The sequence below is a fragment of the Heloderma suspectum genome, chromosome 2 (genome assembly GCF_057233095.1).
Source record: "Heloderma suspectum isolate Gila_16-S chromosome 2, 16-S_ref, whole genome shotgun sequence".
NCBI classification, from domain to species: domain Eukaryota; kingdom Metazoa; phylum Chordata; class Lepidosauria; order Squamata; family Helodermatidae; genus Heloderma; species Heloderma suspectum.
In genome coordinates, this window is record NC_139459.1 from 246,256,700 (window position 1) to 246,280,128 (window position 23,429).

Below are 23,429 nucleotides of genomic sequence, written 5' to 3' on the forward strand. Positions count from 1 at the left end.
TTGAGGTGCTCAAGCTCCAGCACCACGACAAGGTAACGATCTCCTTTGCTGGAGCTGTAAAATGTTAGATAACAGCATAAGAAGAGCTAAGCTGAATCAGACAAAAGATGTATGTAGTCTAACATTCTGCTTGCACAGTGGCCAACCAGGTACCCACTCAGAATTGCCCAATGTTAGTACTAAACTTTAGGTAACATTTAGAACCAGATTAAATTTTTAAAATTAATTCTGCTACTAACCAAAATTACATTAAAATACTTACAAAACCTGAGATAAGCACAGTCAGATCCAGAGGAGAGTTTTGGAGTTACTTGAATAAGAGAAAAAGGAGCTACACTATAACCTTAGAGTTAATTCCTGATTTAGCCGAATTTTCCTTTCCCTTCCTCACCCCCCGCCCTCTTTCTTTCTGCTTTCTCTTAATGGGACATTGGGTCTGGATGGATGAAAGATCAATGGAGGGTAGGATTGATTGGATCAATGTATTTTATGATCATACATCTAATGAAGTGGACTATAGTCCATGAAAGCTTCTGTCAGAATATGCCACAAGGCTCTGTTGTTTTTGCTGCAGTAGACTAACATGGCTATCCTCTGGAAAGGAATGATAATGGTTGTTTTAATCATTAAAATTTAATGTACTGCTATCTTGAAAATCAATAATATTTGCAAATTACACACACACACACACAACACCACCACTAAAAATACTTCTTCACACAGTACATAATTAAACTATGGCATTTGCTACCAAAAGATGTGATGATGGCCACCCATTTAGATGGCTTTAGAAAAGGATTAGAAAATTCAAGATGGATAAGGCTATCAATGGCCACTAGTCCTGATGGTGATATGCTACCTCAAGGCTCAGAGACAGTATACCTTTATATTGCCAGTCGCTGAAAAACACAAATGGGAGGGTGCTATTGTGCTCATGTCCTGCTTGTGGGCTTCCCAGAAGCATCTTGTTGGCCACAGTGGAAAACAGGGTGGTGGACTACATAGACCTTTGGTGTGATCCAGCAGGAGGGAACTTGTGATTGTATACATGTGACCAAAATAGCATGATTAAAAACCGTATAGGGGTTTTGTCTCATTTGAGAGTCAAGTAGGCAAACCCCAGGCACTTGGGCAGTGATAGCAAGTCCACTCTGAAATATTCACTGGATGGCTACTGTGGGAAACAGGATGCTGGAATAGATGTGCCTTTGGCTGATCCAACTGGGCTTTTCTTATATTCTTACCTGTGTGATTGTTGTCCTCTCTACAGATGCTGGCCTAGATGAACAAGTTTTACATAGATTCTAGAAGATACCCAGCAGTATCCAGCTTTGGCAGACCTCTGGGTAAAGGGACTTCCAAAGCCAGAAGCAGGTACCAAGAACTCTTCTCTAAGCATATTTGCTATGAATGCAGTTTTTTATCAAGAGTTAATGCAGTTTTTCATATCATGAAATCTGAGTCTACAAATATCAATTGTGCTTAATGTCTGACCATTTGTAAGTCTGTTTTCAGTACAGTTATTTGTGGTAAATCTTAAGACCCCCCCCTTCTTGGGGGAGGATATCTTTTTCAAGGCACAATCCTATGCATGTTTTGGAAGAAGCTTTTATGGCACCATCACCCTGCCCCATTCTTGGAATTTTATGGCAGATCCAGATGTTTTTGTCTGCCATTCATAGCCCTCCTATGTTTTTCCACCACGTCTGCTATCTCTTCCTTACTGCGGAAAATCTGTTAAAGAAAAAAATGGATTTGCTTCACAGCGCCTTCTTGATTTTTAGTGCTAGGAGCCCTCTGTCTGGAAGCACTGTAAGAGGGGCTGTTTTTTTAGTTTGTAGGTTATTTTAATCATATAGAATTGAAAGGTATCTAATAAAGCTACATATAGTGAAAACAGTGCAAGTATGCACCCCCTTCTAGTAGGTAGCACAACCCCACACCTTGAGCTTCCCAAATTTAATCTCCAGATTTGCTAATATAAGAACTGCAATGATTCTCTTTACTTTTCTTCTCTATCTAGCAAGGAACCCGCGTTTCACTTAAGGCTGGAGACAGGTATATGTAACTGCTGGATTTTATATTTTCAAAAAATAGGGGATCATCCATTGTGTGTTTATTTGTCTCATCAGTTGAAGCTGCAACCTGAATCTTGCACAGGACATAGTTAAGCCTACTGCAGTTTAGTCTGCTCTCTTCTCCTACACTCCATCTTAAGACTATGACCAAACACAGATTTTGTGGTTACAGCATCAAACCAGCTTTTTGCTGCTCCTGCTACCCTCTTTGCTTAACATCCAGCCCCTGATGAGGAGTTCTGGAGAACTCAAACGTTTGCTCACTGTTTTGTGGCATTTTGGTTGGTCCTAATAAAAGGTATTGCCTGGGTCTTGATTTTGGAATTGTTCTTCTGGACCAACATAGCTTCCATTGTTTTTCAAAGCTCTCAGGGTCTTTGTTCAAACAATTCTCTTTTGTGGTAAGAATTATAGGGATTTTAATTCTCACACGTCTTATTAAAAGGTGCTGTAAAACAAATTACCTTTTTAGGGCAAAGGAAATGGGGGCAGATAGAGGGAGTGTCATCATTTTTGGAGGAAGTGGCTAGCTATTCTTGGTCATAAGTGACTCACAGAACTTGATCCACTATCTGGTTTCAGCAAGTTCCACTATTATGAAAGTACACATCCCAAATTCTGCCTCCCAGATCCATGGGTAAGCTGGGGGACAGTGGCTTGTGCTGATGTAGCTAGAGTAGCATCATAAACAAGGCAAGGTTGGTGGTTGTTAAGGAGTTATCAGGAGCCCTCAATAGGGCAAAATATATATCAAGGATGGCATGAGTGGCCTCCCACCCAGCTCCAATATCTGTAGGGTTGCCAACAATCTCTTATTTTCTTGGCACAACCAGGAAAACCATGTTCCAGGTAATGAGTGGCGTTGCCTGAAAAGCCAGTAAAATGATAATGCTGGTTTGAAAGATTTGTTTGCATTTGACCCCACTCCTGGTCCCAGCAGGCTCTGCCCTGACTCCTATGCAGAGAGCCACTATGTATTAACTGAAGCAACTGGCAACTTATTCCCTCCCTTCCCATTTCTGTGATATATAAACAGCTTTGTATGCTGCTGCTCTGTGGCACTGAGAGCTGTTGCTGGCATAGTAGCATCAACCTCTACTGATTGCTAGTACAAAGACCTGGGTGGGGATCCCATGCTACAAATCATCGCAGTGTGACAGCACAACAGTCCCTTCCCCTAATGCTACACTTATTTGCCAGCACAGCAGCTGCCACATTACACCACTGAGGAGCACATTTACTTTCTATTGAAATCAATGGAAGTTATGCCTAAGTAAATATAAGGAGGCTGGATCCAGGATCTGCCTTCTGCAAAAGGAAGGGCACCTCTTGCAGAAGGTCCCTCTGCCTGATTTTTGATGATCCCCCTTCTCCTGCCACAGCTCACCCCTTTCAGCAGGGTCTCCCAACTGTCTGCATAGCTGGAGTGGCTGCTGTGGGAAGGAGGGGCCAGGGAACTCTTCTACCAGCAGAGTTGATCCAGCTTAAATCTGGATTCAACCCATGATTAAGAGGCTGGCTTCCTTACAGATGGCGAAGCTTATGACAGCTACCCCAGCTACAAATAATACCCTTACCCAGGAAGCCAGAAAGGGGCATAATTCTGTCTTAAGCTTGGGCCATTTTGAGAATAATCATGTTGCTCTTTTTACCTTGATTTCAGAGGCTGAAGAGCTCTTCTGTATAACTGCAGGTTCCAAAAACAAGCACCATGCATGAGCCAATGTAGTTGTGTAAATATTGCAGCCACTCTTCCATCCAAGCTTATGGTATATAGCCTGTGAAGAGTTAAAAGGAGGTTGGCTGTAGCTGCTCCTCCTCCCATAACTCAGTGGGGGGGACTTATATTCCCTGTTCTTCTCCTTCTCTCAGTCAGTCCTGTGTTTGTGAGCCTCAGTGCCAGCTGTATTTGTTACCTGTTTAACAAAACTGTTCTCCAAGAGTCTGCTGTGGTGGATGGTCAAGAGAAAGGTGTGCAGTCACATGAGTACTTGCACAAGGGACCCATGCAAGAATACTACAAGGCTGTTAAGCTGCTGTATCTACTTCCGATTTCATCACAGAACTGAGATACGAGTTCTACACAAAGAGCTTTTCCTTTCCTGCTTTTTTGCTATATAACCTCTAGGTGGTGCTGTGTTATAGTGGAATGACAAAAAGGTAGGAAAAGAAGAAATAACACTTATTTTCCCCACTCTAAAAAACCCTCAGGAAAGTGCTCTTAGGAAACAGCAAAACTGGAGGGTCACAGTATTGTCTAAAGAACCCATAAAAAACCATCAGTAAGGAATGACAAACATACAATAAATGCCTTGTGTAGAAAAGCTCTAAAAGGAGATAGCATGTGTATATGCATGAACATATATACATGTGGGGCTAGGCAACCCAATGCCATCCAGATGTTAGTATATTCCAACTCCCATAATCCCCATCACTGGCATGTTGGGTGGAGTTGATGGGAGTTGTAGTCCAAAACATTTGGAGGGTGCCAGGTGGAGAGTCCAGAGCATGTATTTGCAATAAAGAAGTGACTTAAAAGTCAGAAGCAAAAAACAACAGAACACGTACAGCTCTATACAAAGATCATCTTTTATTGGGGGGCCAGAAAGGGGAGGATCCAGATCTTAAAGTGCAGACAATTCTTAAATAAAAGGTATGCCACAATATGCCCAGAAAGAGACAAGCACCCCACCCACCTCCCCCTGTACAAGAAAAGTAGGTCGCTACAGCTTCTGGTCTGTTGGAATGGCACAGCAGGAGGATAATTGCAGGCATTTACTGTGGGGTTCACCTTTGATGCTCTTCTCTTCTTCAGACCTCTTCTCAGGTTTTAATTCTCTTTCCATTCCAGGAATGAAGCAGGCCTGTAACTGACTGGAGACCTTGTGCACATGAAGGCAGCTAGACTCCATACACTGCAAAAAAACAAAATTGGTCCCCCCACCCTGCCCCCCACTCCCCTGTATCAGAGAGAAAGAAATGTTTTAAAATGGCAGCAAAATGTCTTTATTATTTAGTGAATGCACATAGTGTCATCCAGTGACTGATTTACTGAGGGGAAAAAGCCTTCAGCAGCAGTCCTTTGACCAGAAGTGGTGCCCTTTAAAAAAACAAACAAAATGTTCTGGAGCACTTTGCAGAAGCTGTTTCTCTTACTGTGTCAGTCCATTTGTTCACTCTCCTTTCTCACCTGACATTGAATGTGAGTCCAGCTCTGCTATGCAGCAAATAGTGGAATGGGACAAATGGACTGCAACAACAGTTGGGCAGAACTTCCTAGGCTGTAAAAAACAATACTCCATGTCTGTCTGTAGCTACTGATCTTAACTGAGACATTAAAAACCTTAGAAAGCAGCCTGAGAGAGACTATGAGAGTTGACAGAGTACTCCTAGTACAGGCCCTGAGAGTTTTAAAAAAACACACCACGTTGACAATGTTTTTTCCCTGTTGGGCCCTTTGTCTGTGGCCTAAGTGGCCTACTGTGGCCAACAGTAGCTGCCCAGATCTGGCTTGGCAGAAAGCAGGACAGAGAAACAGGCTGACAGTATCATGGGCTGTAAATAGCATCCTTTGAGAGGATTGACTGCAAGGCACTTCTGTGTCATGCCTCATTTCCTAAAGGTGAGGAATGCTCATCCAGCTTCCAGTGAGAGAGGAGCTGCAGCAAGAAAGTTAAAAAGGTGACTTGCCCAAGGTCTTTGGCAGACTTGACTGAATGAGGATCTCCGAACCTTCTCCTCATCATTGTCATCATCTCCCCCCACCAAACCAAAATATCCACGTTGCTGTTGCTTCATTACTAAGAGCAAAACAGATCCGTCCAGATAGCTGGCAGGCCAGACCTATTTGAGGTGCTCCTTGTAGGCCACTCAAATAAGAGTATTCTGAGAACACACTTAAAAAAAAAACCCTTGAAAGGATTTCCCTTCCCCACCCTGCTTCCCCAACTCCCTCCCTCCCCATTTCCCACACCAGTTCTCAAAAGCTCATCTGCTTGTTAATCCTTCATTTGCTGGAGGGTGGGTGCTTTCCCTGCTGAAGAACCAAGTTCGTCCGCATCCTTCTGCAGTTCCCTTGAGAGAGGAAAGGCTCTTGCACTGCTTTAGCCTTTCCCAAGTGTGTCCCAATGCTTGTGAGGAGTTCTCCTCAGGGATGGGGACCCAGTGGCCCTTTATGTTTTCTTCATTTCCCATTCCTAGGAGGAAGGAAAGACAACAGTGCTGAGGACTGCTTGGTTGCAGAAGGGACTCAAAGAAGTGTTTGAGTGGTAAGAGGCAATGGAATCCCGAATCCAAAGTAGGTTTCTTTGGACTAGATCAGAAGATGAAAATGTGTGGCCCTCTAGATGTTTTGCTCTAAACTTCCATAATCCCTAGCCTGCATAGCAATGGTGAGGGATGATGGTGGTTGTAGGCCAAAACAAGTGGAGGGCCACAAGTTGCCCAACCCTAGACTAGATGAAGCTTGGGTGAAAGTCTGGTGAGGCACTAAGAAAGGACCACTCTTATATGGGCTGGGTAAATTTCATTCTCTAAATTTCCTTTGGATGCTGTTTAGGGATGTCTTGGTGTGCTCCCTTGCTCATGTTGCTTTTTCATATTTCCCTTGGTCTCAAGGACATCACACTTGGCATTGTTCATGTTCAAATGCTTACCATACATCTGACACACTTTAAGAAACACCACTCTGCCATTTTCTAGTATATGAGATGGTACCACCTCTGGGAAGAGATTAATATGATATCATGTTTCATTGCATCAACAATGGCAGCAAGTCATGGGCAGTACACATCTTTATAAAGCTGTGGGTTCATCACAGGAACATGGGTGCCCACCCAGATCAAGCCAATTAAGCAGTTACTTTATGGGCCTTTTCATTTGAATTTTAAACATTTCTGCATTATGTTCTGCACCCACTGCATTTATAAAACTCAAAATCAAAAACCTATTAAGGATAACAACAACAAAAAGCATTGGTTTAGATCCAAAAGGTAGCTTGTGCAAGTGGAAAGGCATTTCTACCTCACACAAAGCAGCCCCCTCCCCTCTTTTGATTCCCCTGTCCTGGTACTTGTGAAAGTGGCCTAAGCTCTATATTTAGCAACAGAATTACTTCTGCAACACTAGAAACACTTCTGCAACACTGCTACTTCCATGTTGCTCTCCAGTCTCCTCAGTGCTTCTCGAAAGTGTAAGATGGCCTCTGCCCTTATGATCCATTAGTTATCCTTTGGGGTTATTTGGATTATAGTTTTGCAGATAACGTAATTTGCTCATTGTGTAAATAACTGGTTATTGTCCACCATTGCCAGAGGTCTAGACCTCTATCTCTACAGAAGTGGTCGTACATATAATTAACAAATGGATTAACAAATGAAGGCATTATCTGAAATTAAGAAAACTTATTTCAACTTCACTGACTCCCATTCATTGCATATTATAAGTCTCTCAACAGAGATACTGTGAGACTTTTTTTTCTCAGAAATTTGATCCTGAATATGCACTTTATTTATATCTTTTAATCAAATTGACTTATCACAGTAGTGGCATTGACATTTTCTCAGAAAGCTGGATAATAATTTTTAGTCTATGTTTCTAATATATCTGTTTCAATTAAAACTAGATGTTAATGATGTTTCCAGAGGTAATCACAGCACTCTTTGCCGCTCTTGCATTGTTCCCTCCTGCCTTTGTCCATATTGGGCTAAGGCCTCACTGGCCTTGCCAAGGCCTCACTGTCCATGTCACCTAGCAGACAATAGTGATTATGTGAGGTAAAGTTCTACATTCAGTGCCAGGAAATCCAAATTCTAAGTGTATTAAACAAATGTGTCTGCATTTGATATAGTTTATTCTGCCTGCAGAGTTTAGCATTTGACAGAATTTGGAAATATTTCTAGACAGAACTAGTCAGGGGGAGTGTGTCCCAGTTGGTTCTGCTGGACCTCTCAGCGGCTTTTGATACCATTGGCCATGCTATCCTTCTGGGCCGCCTCGCTGGGATGGGACTTGGAGGCACTGTTTTACAGTGGCTCCATTCCTTCTTGGAGAAGCGGACCCAGAAGGTGGGCTAGGGGACTTCTATTCAACTCCCTGGCCATTGGCCTGTGGTTCTGTTTTGTCCTCCATGCTATTTAACATATACATGAAACCACTGGGGGAAGTTGTCCGGAGTTTTGGGGTTCACTGTCACCAGTATGCTGATGACACCCAACTCTACTTTTCCTTTCCATCGAATTCCAAGGAAGCTGTTGGGGTGCTGAACTGGTGTCTGGCGGCAGTAATGGACTGGATGAGGGCAAACAAATTCAACCTTAATCCAGACAAGACAGAGGTGCTCCTGGTCAGTTGAAAGGTAGATCAGGGAATAGGGATCCAGCTTGTGCTTACGCTCCCCCTGAAGACACAGGTTCGCAGCTTGGGTGTACTTCTGGATTCATCCCTGAGCCTGGATGCCCAGGTTTCAGTGGTGGCCAGGAGGGCATTTGCACAGTTAAAGCTAGTGCGCCAGCTGCACCTGTTCCTTGAGATGTCTGACCTGGCCACGGTGACACATGCCTTAGTTACATCCCATTTGGATTACTGTAACGCGCTCTACGTGGGGCTGCCTCAGAAGAGTGTTCGGAAACTTCAGCTGGTTCAAAGAACTGCGGCCAGACTGCTGACTGGGGCTGATTACAGGGAGCATGCAACTCCCCTGTTAAAACAGCTTCACTGGCTCCCGGTCTGTTTCCAGGCACAATTCAAAGCGCTGGTCATGGCCTATAAAGCCCTATATGGCTCAGGTCCAGGTTATCTGAAAGACCATATTCTCCCCTATGAGCCTACTCGTGCCTTGAGATCTTCAGGGGAAGCCCTTCTCGCCGTCCCGCCACCATCACAGGCACGCCTGGTGGGAACGTGGGAGAGGGCCTTCTCAGTGGCTGCCCCAAGGCTCTGGAACTCCCTTCCCAGGGAGGCGAGAGTGGCACCCTCTTTGATATGCTTTCGTAGGCATGTAACAACTTTTTTGTTCCAGAAGGCCTTTGAGGTAACTAGTCTGGACCTGTGAAATTACGACGGATGGATACTATTTTTCTTGTTGTCTTTTAATGTTTTGATATTTTTACAATTGTAATATTGATGATTTAATTATATTTTTAACTTTTGTACACTTTATTTCTATTTCTGTTTATAGGTTTTAATTGTACAAGTTTTAATGTTGTAAAGCCGCCTTGAGTCCTAGTATTGGGGAAAAGGCGGGATATAAATATAATAATAATAATAATAATAATAATAATAATAATAATAGGCAAAGGCCTGGGGTGGTGGTGGAGGAGGAACTGGACTGTCTATAGAGCAAGAACTAGGATCTATAGTGAAATGCAGGGAAGGCCTATTTAGATTGGTTCTGGTTTCTGAGGCTCTGGCAGTCTTTGCCACCCTATTTATTATTTGTTACGTGAACTAGGAGCTTGCTTCTGAAAACATATATTCCTAGAACACCCAATTCTGCAACACAATATTCTCTGTAGTGCACACAAACACACATATCCTGTGCACAAGACCTTGGCAAAATCATTTAGCTTCTGCTAGACTATGTAACACAAAGGCCCTGAAGATTTTAGTAGCAGGCAAGATAGAAGGAAGGAGTGCACTGCTGCTGTTCACCTAGGGAGAATGGTGTAGCGACGCCAGGGCTCACAGGGACGCAGCGCTGGCACTTTTTTATTAGCAGGATGATGATGTCATCTGGCTCCTTAGACTTTCCTGCTCCCTCTGAGCTTAGCTGCAATCCTCACAATAGCTGGGGAGAAAATGGATCTTGTCCCTTGTTGTAATGTAAAGTATTTGGGGTGGCTTGGTTTTGAATGGGTAATTAAGAACCAGTAGTTTGACAAAAGATCTGCTCCTGGCGGAGATGAAAACTTAGAAGTGGCTGATATGGATCAACACAATTGCCCGCATTTTGGGCTCTCCTTGGGGTCGTGGGACTGTCATGATGAGTGCCTGCATTCCAGTATTCACCACTACATCACTGCCTAGGAAAGTTCTGCTCTTACCTTGGCCTTCTGCAGGACATTCCCTTTGTTGGCAGGGAGGAGGGAAGGGCTTCGCTTCCTCATTTCTGCTGCACAATTAACTGGAACCAAGTGGTCTGGGGCATTTCCGTTGGGCTGGGTTACAGTCTCCTGTAAGGAGGAAGAATAAGGAAATTGGAAGTGTTTGGAGACTTGGGAGATACCCAGAGAAACTAGGTTGCAAATTACTACCACAAGAAGCTATTTGCCAGTCGTTAATTGTCTGTGTGAGGGAAAACAGTAATGCAAACCCTTGTCAAAAGGATGGCTTTCTTCCGCCCAAACTGCCTATAGATGAAGACCACCTTTGGAGGCCCCTTCTGAAGCTATCCCTGTCTTCTAAGGTGGTAAGCAGGGAGAGGGCTTCTTTGATTGCAGCATCCTGCCTTGGGAATACTCGCCTCAAGGAGCTCAACTGATACTTATGTCATTGTCTTTTCAGTACCATCTTTTCGTTTTCCCAGGACGTTTGAAGGTATTCACTAAATGGAATTTATCTTCTTCTGCACCTGTGCTTTTATTATTTTTTTATTCTTTTAACAGGATTTAAATTTAGTTGTTATTTTTGTTTTATTGTTTTAATTGTATTATTATTATTATTATTATTATTATTGTCATTATTGTCATCATTGTCATCATACTAGGAAGGGCAGGATATAAATTACTTCAATAAATAAGAATCACACTCCCTCTCTCCCTGGGCCAAGAGCAATGCTGAGGCCCCCCTGGACACAAAAAACAAGTCAGATTTAGAAACTGGGATGGGTCTACCATATCCAGTACTCACAGCATACAATTTGGGTGGGCTGAACAGGCTCTGCTCAAGGCTTTTTGCCTTGTTGTGGCGAAGGGGCTTGCGTAACTCAGTGAAGCCATAAGCTATGCCGTGCAGGGCCACCCAAGACGGACAGGTCATGGCAGAGAGTTCTGACAAAATGTGGTCCACTGGAGAAGGAAATGGCAACCCACTCCAGTATTCTTGCCAAGAAAACCCCATGGAACGTATCACAAGGCTAAAAGATATGATGCCGGAAGATGAGCCCCTCAGGTCGGAAGGTGTCCAATATGCTACTGGGGAAGAGCAGAGGGTATTTCCAAGTAGCGCCAGAAAGAGTGAAGCGGCTGGGCCAAAGCCGAAAGGACACTCAGCTGTGGATGTGTCTGGTGGTGAAAAGAAAATCCGATGCTGTAAAGAACAATATTGTTTAGGAACCTGGAATGTCAGATCAATGAATCAAGGTAAGCTGGAGGTGGTCAAACATGAGATGGCAAGATTGAACTTCGACATCTTGGGAATCAGCGAACTAAAATGGACAGGCATGGGCGAATTTAATTCAGGTGACCATCATATCTACTATTGTGGGCAAGAATCCCTTAGAAGAAATGGAGTAGCACTCATAGTCAACAAAAGGGTGGGAAAAGCAGTACTGGGGTACAATCTTAAAAATGATAGAATGATCTCAGTACGAATCCAAGGCAAACCATTCAACATCACAGTAATTCAAGTCTATGCCCCAACCACTGAGGCCGAAGAAGCTGAGGTTGATCGGTTCTATGAAGACCTACAACACCTTCTAGAACTAACACCAAAAAAAGATGTCCTCTTCATCATAGGGGATTGGAATGCTAAAGTAGGAAGTCAAGAAATCACCGGGATAACAGGCAGGCATGGCCTTGGTGTACAAAATGAAGCAGGACAAAAGCTAATAGAGTTTTGCCAAGAGAACATGCTGATCATAGCAAACACTCTTTTCCAACAGCACAAGAGGCGACTCTACACATGGACGTCACCAGATGGTCAATATCGAAATCAGATTGATTATGTCCTTTGCAGCCAAAGATGGAGAAGCTCCATACAGTCAGTAAAAACAAGACCTGGAGCTGACTGTGGCTCAGATCATGAGCTGCTTCTTGCAAAATTTCGGCTTAAATTGAAGAACGTAGGGAAAACCACTAAACCATTCAGGTATGACCTAAATCATATCCCTGATGAATATACAGTGGAGGTGAGGAATAGATTTCAGGGATTAGACCTGATAGACAGAGTGCCTGAGGAACTATGGACGGAGGTCCGTAACATTGTTCAGGAGGCAGCAATGAAATCCATCCCAAAGAAAAAGAAATGCAAGAAAGCCAAGTGGCTGTCTGATGAGGCTTTACAAGTAACTCACGAAAGAAGGGAAGCGAAAAGCAAAGGAGAAAGGGGAAGATATACCCAACTGAATGCAGAGTTCCAGAGAATAGCAAGGAGAGACAAGAAGGCCTTCTTAAATGAACAATGCAAAGAAATCGAGGAAAACAACAGAATGGGAAAGACTAGAGATCTCTTCAAGAAAATTGGAGATCTCAAGGGAACGTTTTGTGCAAAGACGGGCATGATAAAGGACAAAGAAGGCAGGGACCTAACAGAAGCAGATGAGATTAAGAAGAGGTGGCAAGAATACACAGAAGAACTATACAGGAAAGATCTGAATGTCCCTGATAGCCATGATAGTGCGGTCACTGAACTTGAGCCGGACATCCTAGAGAGTGAAGTCAAGTGGGCCTTAGGAAGCATTAGTAACAACAAAGCTAGCGGAGATTACAGTATTCCAGCCGAGCTATTTAAAATCCTAAAAGGTGATGCTGTTAAAGTGCTGCATTCAATATGCCAACAAATCTGGAACACTCAACAGTGGCCACAAGACTGGAAAAGGTCAGTTTACATTCCAATTCCAAAGAAGGGCAACGCCAAAGAGTGTTCAAACTACCGCACAATTGCGCTCATTTCACATGCCAGCAAGGTGATGCTCAAAATCCTACAAGCTAGGCTTCAGCAGTATGCGAACCGAGAACTACCGGAAGTACAAGCGGGGTTTCGAAGAGGCAGAGGAACTAGAGATCAAATCGCCAACATTCGCTGCATCATGGAGAAAGCAAGAGAATTCCAGAAAAACGTCTATTTCTGCTTCATTGACTACGCTAAAGCCTTTGATTGTGTGGATCACAACAAACTGTGGCAAATTCTTAAAGTGATGGGAGTACCAGACCACCTTACCTGTCTCCTGAGAAACCTGTACGAGGGTCAAGAAGCAACAGTCAGAACCAGAGATGGAACAACCGATTGGTTCAAAATTGGGAAAGGAGTACGACAAGGCTGCATATTGTCACCCTGCTTATTTAACTTATATGCAGAGTACATCATGAGAAATGCCGGGTTGGATGAATTAGTGGTCGGAATTAAGATTGCCGGGAGAATTATCAACAACCTCCGATATGCAGACGATACCACCCTAATGGCAGAAAGCGAAGAGGATCTCAAGAGCCTCTTGTTGAGGGTGAAAGAGGAGAGTGCAAAAGCTGGTTTGAAACTCAACATTAAAAAAACGAAGATCATGTCATCTGGCCCTATCACTTCCTGGCATATAGAAGGGGAAGAAATGGAAGCAGTGACAGATTTTACTTTCTTGGGCTCCAAGATCACCGCAGACGGTGACTGTAGCCATGAAATTAAAAGACGCTTGCTCCTTGGGAGGAAAGCTATGGCAAACCTAGACAGCATAGTAAGAAGCAGAGACATCACCTTGCCGACAAAGGTCCGTCTAATCAAAGCTATGGTTTTCCCAGTAGTAATGTATGGCTGTGAGAGCTGGACTATAAGGAAGGCTGAGCGCCGAAGAATTGATGCTTTCGAACTGTGGTGCTGGAGAAGACTCTTATGAGTGCCCTGGACTGCAAGGAGGTCAAATCAGTCCATCCTAAAGGAAATCAACCCTGAGTGCTCATTGGAAGGACAGATAATGAAGCTGAAGCTCCAATATTTTGGCCACCTAATGCGAAGAGAAAACTCCCTGGAAAAGACCCTGATGCTGGGAAAGACTGAAGGCAAAAGGAGAAGGGGACGGCAGAGGATGAGATGGCTAGATAGCATCACGGATGCAATGAATATGAACTTGAGCACGCTCCGGGAGAGAGCGCAGGACAGGAAGGCCTGGCGTGCTATGGTCCATGGGGTCACGAAGAGTCGGACACGACTGAACGACTGAACAACAACAACACAATACCAAAACAGAAGGCTTTCCAAGGGAGGGGGCAAACTACCCCGAAAAGCTGTGGGAACACTTACCTTTTGCTATCTTCTTTCTTTCTCTTAAAGTTTAAATAGCACTCTTGCTCTCTCTGGCATGGCACTACATCTTGACAGAAGACATAGTGCCATCCCAGTGCCTTGTGGGTAGAGAATAATGGCACTTGGCAGCTGGCTACCCTGAGGAAGCTCTCTCTCCTTCTCTCCTGCTGTGTGGAGAGAGTGCTTTTTAAACAAAAAAGAAAAGAAAGAGAAGATGATAATAAAAGGTAAGCGCATCCCCCCCCCCCCCGGTTTGGGGTAGTTTGCCTCCCCTCAAATGCCCACCCCCTTTGAACAGGATAATAAAATGGGAAGGGCCATTTTGGTTCATCTCAAGCATGCAACCACCATCACCACCACTACAACTTTCAGGGTGGGGCTTGGCTTATCCTCTGTCTTCTGAGCAAGCCTGTAGTGCTAAAACATTTATATAAAACATTAATAAACATTAAAACCAATACAGTACCGTAATTATAGAACAAATAAACTGGGCAGCACACTCAGGGAAGGCCTTTGTAAAGAAATGGGCCTTTAACCGGAAGCTAAAACATGTTATAGTCGGTGTCTCCCAGATAGTAGGGGGGGAGGTCATTCCACAAGGTGGTGCCACCATGGAAAAGGCCCTCTTTCTAGTTGCTGTGAGATGGCAGTCTGCAGGTCATGCTACAACCAGCAAGACCACCTCCAATTATCTTAATGCTTGCACAGGTCTGTACTGGGGAAGATGATCCGCCAGGTAACCTGGTCCCAGGCTGTTCAGGACTTTATATGCCAACAGCAAGACCTTGTACCTCGCTCTGTAGCTAATAGGTAGCCAGTGCAGTTGCTTCAACACCGGTGTAGTATGTGCATGGCCAGGTGCCCCACTCAGCATCCTGGCTGCAGCTTCCGGACCAGGCACAAGGGGAGCCCCACATGAAGCACATTACAGTAATCTAAATGCGAGGTTACCAATAGGAAACCATTGTATGTTGAAGTGGCCCAAATCTGGGGAAGTCTCTCTTTCCTCACCTTGTTCTCGGCTTTGGCGGTGACGGTGAGCCCCAGTGCTGGCCCCCCTGCCAACGACTGCTTCAGCCTGTCTTTCACCTCGGTCAGCTTGAGCTCTAGGTCCACACGCCTTGCCTCGTTGGCCTTGCACTGCTCCTCCAGGGCTGCAACACGATGCTCCAGCTCTTTCAGGTCTTTCCCTGTTGACAGCACAGGCACATGGGGCAAAGGCTCAATCAAATCCTCAGCAGTCCCTGACATTCTTGCAGGTGCACAGGAGCCCAAAGCCAGGGCAGCTGTCCAAGTTCTTGCCCCGAGCCCAGCAAGCACATCAAAGTACCAGCATTGCTTATGTAAGAAATCATCGTACGTCGAAGCAGCCCTAGGAAAGCGCTCTTTCCTTAGAACAGGGCAAAGAGTTGTTCCCTGCTGCCCGAGAAGGCAGAACCTAGATCTAATGGGCTTAAGATCTGAGGGCAGATTTCAGTCAAACATTAAGAGAAACGTCTTGATGGTAAGAACAGCTTGACAATGGAACCACTTGCCTGGGAGAGGTGGGTTCTCCCATTGGAGGTCTTCAAGCAGAGGCTGGACTAGATCTGGAGCAGGAAGTTGGCCTAGACGGCCCACACTGTTCTCTCCAACTCTATGATTCTAAGTCAGCCAGGGCCTACCACGTGGCTCCACATTTAGAGCAGAGGCACAAGGAGAATAAAAGCGTAGGAGTTTAGAGGAAGGGTGAGGGTTTGCCACAGCAAAGGGGAATCCACAGGAATCTTGCCCACCAGCATACGGCCAATGAAAAGGAGTTGGGCAAATTTTCTGGGTAGTTTAGGCCTCCTTCTAGCACCACATCATCCATAAACAACAAGAAGGTTCATGTAGGTTCTGCACATTATCCACAATGTAATGAAAACAATCTGGATTTTTCTTGCTTGCTTTATTTATTTTATTTATTTAGTACATTGCTAATCAGCCCAATAACTTAACATTCTCCAGGCGGATTACAACCAGGTTTCAGACCATCAGCTGTGCAATTGTTATAGAATAAATTCTTCTTCCAATAGGTGGTGCTCTTGGGCTTTCCTCTATTGCATAGCAAGGAAAGCCCACAACCTGTTTTCTACGGCCAACTTTAAGCTTTGCTGAGTTGGTCGTGCTGAGCAGGTATTAGGTACATAGCCAGCACAAAAGACTAAGTGCTGAGGCTAAGGAGTCACATGCAACGCCTAACAGCAGATATGACATTGCTGTGGAGGTAAACATTTTGCAACAAATGCCTCATCTCTTGGCCTTCATAATCAGCACTTACGCTTGGTGAGGAGTATTAGAAGAGGGCAGGTGATTTAGCAGAGGCCGTTGCAGGCTCAATACTATACTGGACTATGTGCTGCAGGTGAATACAGCTCAGAGTGGAGGTGCTTGTACAAAGTGGCCAGAGCTGGGGGAGAAAAGCGGGAACCATGGATATGGCAGAAGGATCATTTCCTCTTCCTATCAGGGCAGGCATGGGGAACCTCTGGTCCGTGGGCCAAATGCAGACCTCCAGTCTTCTCAGTCTGGACATCTGGACTCTCCCTAGGCCAAACTCTGAGTTATTGATATTTACTCCATCCTGCTGTGCCCTCCAGCTACAAAGCTGATGGAGGGAACCTTGCACAAGTTGGGGAAAGAGAATGCTTGGATGCAAATATCTTTACCCCCCATTGCATACTGAACTAAGATAATAGTCACATCTGTGGTCCCACCCACTTTTGGCTCTCCACTTTTTGTTACTTTCAGGTAACAACCACTGTGGGAATGTAGACCCTGACAGGTTTAGACTGTAGTAATGCAGACCTCGGCAAGAAAAAGGCTCCCTGCCCCTGCAGCAGGACCATACCTGAGCTACTCTTCATGGCCTCTCGTAGCTCCCGCTTTTCCTTGCGCAGGCTCATAAGCTCATTCCGGATGGATGCCTTCTCCTTCTCCAGTTTGTCCTTCTCAGTTAGGAACCTCCTGGCGTCTTCCTCAGCCCGGTTCTTGCCATACTTGTAGTTATTGGCATCTGTACACATGAAAAAAGAGGTAACGGGACAACCTCTCCATTAGGCAGCTGAGGTGAGAGGCTTGTCTAATTCCGCCTTAGCAACAGGGACATTTAGATGCAGGCTCGAGGCCGGAGAAACTCAATTAGGCACAATACCAGCCTGAAAACTAAAATTAAACTAAACAAAAACATGTACATGCACTCCCAAACCAGCCCTTGCATTGCTGGCCCAGAGATTGCTTATTGTTGGTATTGCTTGCATAGGAGAAGTGGTTTATGGGAGCACAACTGCAAATCCAGTTATGAACTGGAGCTGATAGACTTTGAGTAAATAGAGCTGACAGACTTGGCATTCTTCTAAAATTGATTTAAACTACTGATATAGACGATAAGATTTATAGCTACTAGAGAACTGCCTGTGAAAAAACCCTTATAGATAAAACTTTGGAGAGAGTTTATAACCAGCACAAAAATCCAAGATGGATTCAGCCCAGCATTGCTGGAGCATCATGGAAAATTTTAAAACAAAAATTAGGATTTCCTCCTGAGTAAATATGCACAGGATTGCACTGTTACTCTGCAATCCTAAACATGTTTATGCAGAAGCAATAACTTCAAAAGGGAGACAGACTGCCAATATACCTTATTTTGTGTTGAGCTTTTCCCTTTTCTGCTACAAAAGGTGGGTAGGAGAATGGAGCCAGGATACTTAGGGCACAGGAAGCTGCCTTTTACTGAGCCCAAGCCATTGGTCCATCTAGCCCAGCATTGTCTTTACACTGATTGGCAGTGGCTGTCCAGGGTTTCAGACAGGAATCTTTCCCAGCCCTGCCTGGAGCTGCTGGGGATTGAGCCTATGGCCTTCTGTATGCATGACATGTGCCCTACCACTGAGCTATAGCCCCTCCTCTCTCAGTTATACTCTCCCATGACATGCCTGAATCCCACCTAAGAAGGAGAAACTGCACAGAAGAACAGGTAGCATTGTGCTTAACCCCCTTCAGATCCTGGCCTGCAAATTAGGATTCCTGTGCTCAGGTCTGGCCCTGCCATGAGGCAGAGGGAAGCAGCTGCCGCAGGTGGCAGATGCTGGGTGGGCAGGGAGCAATGGCAAAGTGTTGGAGGACAAAGCTGTGTGTGCCAACAGCCTGCCTTGTGCTCCCGAGCTTGCCTGCTGCCTTGAGGTACAGCGGAGGGCACTGTCCCATTTCCAGTGTTGAAGTAAGATTCAACTGTCGTTCTAGCTGGCTTCTGCACATGGACTGGGAAGGGGGAGCCATCTTGTCCTCCGCCTCAGGCAGCAAAATGCCTTCCGTCAGCCCTGCCCGTGCTACCACAGGTTAAGCAATCATCTATTAAAAAGTGGAACACAAATAACGAACAAGCCAAAATTGAGCAGAAGCAGAGCTATCAAGCTGAGCAAGGGCTGTGTCACGTTAAGCAGTTTGGAATGGAAGCTCTGAGTCTATCCTGCTCCCCTTCCCTCCCAAGTTGGTTGATAAGAGAGCCTTGCCAAGCACCCAGTGGTTGGACAATATCTAAACCTACTTGATGCATGGCGCTTGACTTTAACTTGTGGGTCCACACGCCGTGATTTCTCACTGCAAGAGGAGCCGTGGCGCTTCACCTGGGATCCCGATGGCCGCCCTGACTTTTCCACCTGCACACAGAAAACAGAAAAACATTAAGAAGTTGATGTTTCAGTTGGTACCGTGAAGGACATCACTGCTGGGCATGAGCAGGAAATCTAGTCAAGTTCCTGAGCAATGGAAGCAGCTAATCCAAGTGCCTCTGCCTGGGAATGGTTTCCAACTAACTTGCCAAGCATTTGGGAGCAGAGCAAGGACACATGCAACTGAGGAGAAGGGTGGTGTCAGGGAAAGAAGTAGAAGAGAACAGGATGATGGTATTTCTGCTGTAAAAGGATTATATATACCTCCACCTTCTCATAGGAGACTTCATCATATAATACGCGGGAAGAGTCTGTTTGGTTCTCAAGCGAGGAGCTGGCCCACCTGAAGAGGCAGAGAAGCAGACAAAACGTCATTTATTTCTGTTTGCCAAAGACAGCCTTAACATCTTTGTAAGCAAGAACAATCAGGCTCTTCTTTCCACCCCCTGTGCTAACAAAATGAATACAGACACACACACTCTCCTCTAGCGCTGCTTTGTTGGTTGATAGTTGTTCCCATCGTCATACATATCTTCAATCTAGCTCAGTTTTTTGGGTAATGCAGGAGAGGAAATGGTTCTTAAGGAGGTGAGAATCAAGGCACAGAAGTGCTACCTTTGCTCTGACTCTTGGGAGCACTTCAGTCATAACACCTGAAAAATGTAAAGTGTGCATCTAAAAGGATACTTGTGAGCATGACTATGGGTGCCCTTATCAAGGAAGCAGGATTGCCCGAGATGCCTGTCTCTGTGACAAATCAGGGTTTGCTTCTGCATAGTGGGTGAAATGATCCTTTGGCTACACAGTCAGTATTGTATAATTAGGAATGTTTACTCTCTAAACACACTAACTTAGATTTTAAAAATTCTCCACAACTAAAAGGATGTTTTGGTACATGCTTATCTTTGCTAGATAGACAAAAGGGTTGTTAAACCTGCAAAGAGGTGCAGAGTGTGATATTTTCTAGACTATGCATCCTAGATTTCTCATAGAAAGCTGGACTAGCACTACATGGCATTTCCATCCATAATACGTATCAGATGTCATGAGTGCAGGCAGGATTTCTTAGCCTGACACCTCTGTTTCACCATATGTGTAGCCTGGATGGCCAACTCTGTTCCACCTTTCAAGTATGAATCTAGCAAGCTGTCAGTTTAATTCAATTGCATTTTGGAAACATATGCCAGAAAAATCTGTCTTGGCACATTTCTTGTAGGTGTAGATGGTCCTAATGGAAAGTTCAATGGTCAGAGGCTCAATCAGGAACAAGGAGAAGCTCAGCTGGGCAAGTCTACTCAGAAGATAGCTGTTTCTCCATCCAGCTATGCCACAAAACACTCCTGGAAAGAGCCCTTACATGTAGGAGTGTCGCACAGCATTGATGATGTTGGCTATTTTCTCCACATCCACATAGTCATAATGCAAAGCCTCTGGGGCTGTCTGGGAACCAGTTTCAACCAGCAGCAGCCCAAGCCAGCGCCCCAGATCTTCATAGCTGCTCGCCTGAGGGGACAGACAATAGTTAAAAGTGAAAGGAAACACACAGTTCCTTGGGCAGCAGTAAAGACCCACCTCTTCCCATAGTAATCATGGTCAAGGACATGTATTTACAACACTCATTGTCCCTTAACCCCCAATTCCCTGTTTTTCAAATTTACAGCTGTCATCTATTCACCTTCCAAGGCATCCTCTGTACAAGATTCACACAGCCATGCAAGTAGAGCTTCTATAAAGAAGCCGGTGATGCTTAGATCGGCCTCTCCAACCTGGTGGCCTCCAGATGTGTTGGACTACAACTCTCGTCAGCCCCAAGCAGCATAGCCAATGGTCAGGGATGATGGGAACTGTAGTCCAGAACTTTTGGAGGTTGCCTATACCCAACTTAGATTCTGAATAGATTGGTATTATCCATACTGCACTAAACCACCCCGCACCAGTTCAAGGCAAGAGCAGGCCCTCAGCAAACTGTTCAGGGTTGTTCCAAATGATCCTGAAAGCAGGTTGTCCTTTGGGCTGATGCTGCATGGGGCAGAGCTTGGGCATGAAATAGTAAAGTAGCCACATTATCGCTTCACCACATACACCTTCCCACTTTCCCTCCCAATACAGGTTTTACTATATAATCGCAGGTGGAATCCCTTTGCAATGGTGTGGCAAAACATCAGCCTGTACTGAAAGGAAAAACAGAATAAAAATCGAGACGGGCAAGCAGTCAAAGAACAGAACTGCTTTACTATTTGCCCCAAATCAGGCTCTGACTCTTGATGTTTAGCCTGCTTGGATATCATGTTATGTCTTGGTCACCTGGTTGACCCGATCCTGCAGTTTTTCTGTGTATGTTTTCATATGTCTGAGCATATGCTTAGATCACATTAAGACCCAAGTGAAGTTATGTTGCGTAAGTCAAAGTGTGACATAAGACACATCTAAGTTTTCATCATGGTTGATGAAACAAGCAGTGTGAAGTGTGTTGATTCTGCACAAAGGATGAAGCAGAAATTATTTTCTGCTGCTATGAGTAAATGTTACTTGTTACCAGTGAGGGAATGCCAACATTAAGGAGATCACCTGGGTGCTCAGACACAAATGCCTGAGGCTCATCCAATGGTCTCTAGCTATATCACTCATCTTGCTTTAATGAATGCCTTTGTTACAGACATCACTCCATGTGACTGGATTACACACCTCAGTACAGCACAGGGAGGACTCTGAGTTTTACCTGGATCCAAGGAACTGCTATTAAACTTTTCCATTTTCCAAGGTCCCCAGATGTCTGGCCCTGTCTGCTATACACAGCTTGTCTAATCAAGGCAGCGAAGGCTACAGTCCTATGAACGCTTGCTTAGGAGTAAGCTCTATTGAACTCAGTGAGACTTACTTCTGAGCAGACATGCACTGAAAGGCACTCTTATTAGCCATCAAAAAGCGAAAGCTCACTTACCTCCAAAGCTGAAACTTCTTGCCCGTTGCGAAGGATGCGGAAAGCGAAGGGGTGCTTTGGGCCCAGTCCTGGTGCCACCTCACAACCCCGTAGGACAAGGGCATTCACATGTGTCCTTAAGTCCGTCCGGTCCTTGTGGAAATAAAGCATGTTGCCTTTTAAACGACACCAACGTTCCTTCCAGCACTGGTTAATCAGAACATTCAAGTAACCTGTTGAGAGCCACACACAAAAAAAGCATTTGAGCAGCAATGCAATGACAAACACATCAGAAAAAATAATGAATAAATCAAAAGCCTAAAAGTTGTTTCCTAGTAAACAGAAATCACTGAGCTTATGTATGACAGTCAGAAGGCCAGTACTTTACTTTAGATCAGGGGTGAGAAACCTGTGGCCTTCCAGATGTTCTTGGTTTACAACTCCCATCATCCCTGACTACTGGCCATGCTAACTTGTGCAGGTTCCCTACCCCTGCTTTTGATCAATGAGATGTTTGCCTGAATGAGTATCACTCAGGTCACTTACGATGCTTCCAGACACAGGGCTCCTAGAGGTATAAGTGAACAGTCATTGGGCAGCTTTTCATCTTTCTCTCCTTAACAGATTTTCTTTGGTAAGAAAAAAGATGGAAGAAGCAGTGGGAAAACACAGGAGGGTTACGAATTGAAGATGATTATGTATGGACGCCCTGTAAAATTCTGTGAATGAGCCACGGCAATTGCACAATGAAATCCTCATCTGGAAGCAGCCCTACTCTATGTTCTCCCCCACAGATACCTTAGAGAGATTATGAATAGTGGTGCTCCATCTTTGCCAGAATCATTTGATTCACACCCTTAAGTAAGAAAAAAAACCCCTGGATTTAACTATTTAGAATGTGTGGATGTCAGCAGAGGGAAGCATACCGTAGAAATGCATACCTGTATGGAGCCTCTTTGTCTTATGACCGGGATGGGCAGCATGCCACTCATGCCACACACCCCATGCCCCAATTCATTAAAAAAAGTGGGGGAAAATGGTATCCACAGTGGATATGGAGCACTGAAAGGGTCAAAATTAGCTTTTTTGCCAGCTAATTTTGACGCTTTCGGTGCTCTGTGGCCACCATTTTTTAAACATTTTTAAAAAATCTTCTTAAAAACGTTGGCACCTCTGGGGAGGTTTTGATGCAGCCCAGGGGGGGCGGGGGTCCAGGGAGCAAAACTGGCTCCTGGACCTCCCAAAGTTGCCCACCAGTGTCTTATGTTGCAAGAAAAAGGGTGCCATCAGTGAGGGTACTGTGTTAAAAAGACCTTTGGAGTGTTAAAAACGGAAATGTCCTTGTATTGAGCAGTCTCTTTGTTATCAGCTTGTGCTGCAAGGAAAGGGAGGACAAGCAAGTCAGCTGCCACCTCTTTTGAAACCAACAGTTTCCATCTCAGTGAGGGTGGCCAGGTGACAAAGAGGACAGGGCTCCTGCCCCTTTGATCATCGTGCAGAAGAGAGAATTTCAGCAGGTATAGCTTGCATGACCTGCTGTCCTCCTTTGCATCTGGCCACCCCAAGCTCAGT

The 23,429-nt window shown here is 44.8% G+C and overlaps 1 protein-coding gene and 1 long non-coding RNA gene across 2 annotated transcripts in view; one reads left to right on the top strand and one right to left on the bottom strand.

The window, feature by feature from the left end:
* LOC146354346 (uncharacterized) overlaps positions 1-23,429 on the top strand; it is a 50,736-nt gene that overhangs the window by 6,941 nt on the left and 20,366 nt on the right. The window contains exon 3 of the long non-coding RNA XR_014788368.1: positions 1,271-1,374. This is a non-coding gene — a long non-coding RNA (uncharacterized LOC146354346). The remainder of the gene's footprint in view (positions 1-1,270; positions 1,375-23,429) is intronic.
* Positions 2,729-23,429, bottom strand: part of AFAP1L1 (actin filament associated protein 1 like 1) — a 97,682-nt gene continuing 76,981 nt past the window's right edge. The window contains exons 12-19 of the mRNA XM_084838672.1: positions 21,879-22,090; positions 20,295-20,440; positions 19,202-19,280; positions 18,814-18,925; positions 17,119-17,283; positions 15,258-15,436; positions 10,121-10,249; positions 2,729-6,274 (exon numbers count right to left, since the gene is read on the bottom strand). Coding sequence (XP_084694798.1) covers positions 6,251-6,274; positions 10,121-10,249; positions 15,258-15,436; positions 17,119-17,283; positions 18,814-18,925; positions 19,202-19,280; positions 20,295-20,440; positions 21,879-22,090 — 1,046 coding nt within the window. The 3' untranslated portion in view covers positions 2,729-6,250. The remainder of the gene's footprint in view (positions 6,275-10,120; positions 10,250-15,257; positions 15,437-17,118; positions 17,284-18,813; positions 18,926-19,201; positions 19,281-20,294; positions 20,441-21,878; positions 22,091-23,429) is intronic.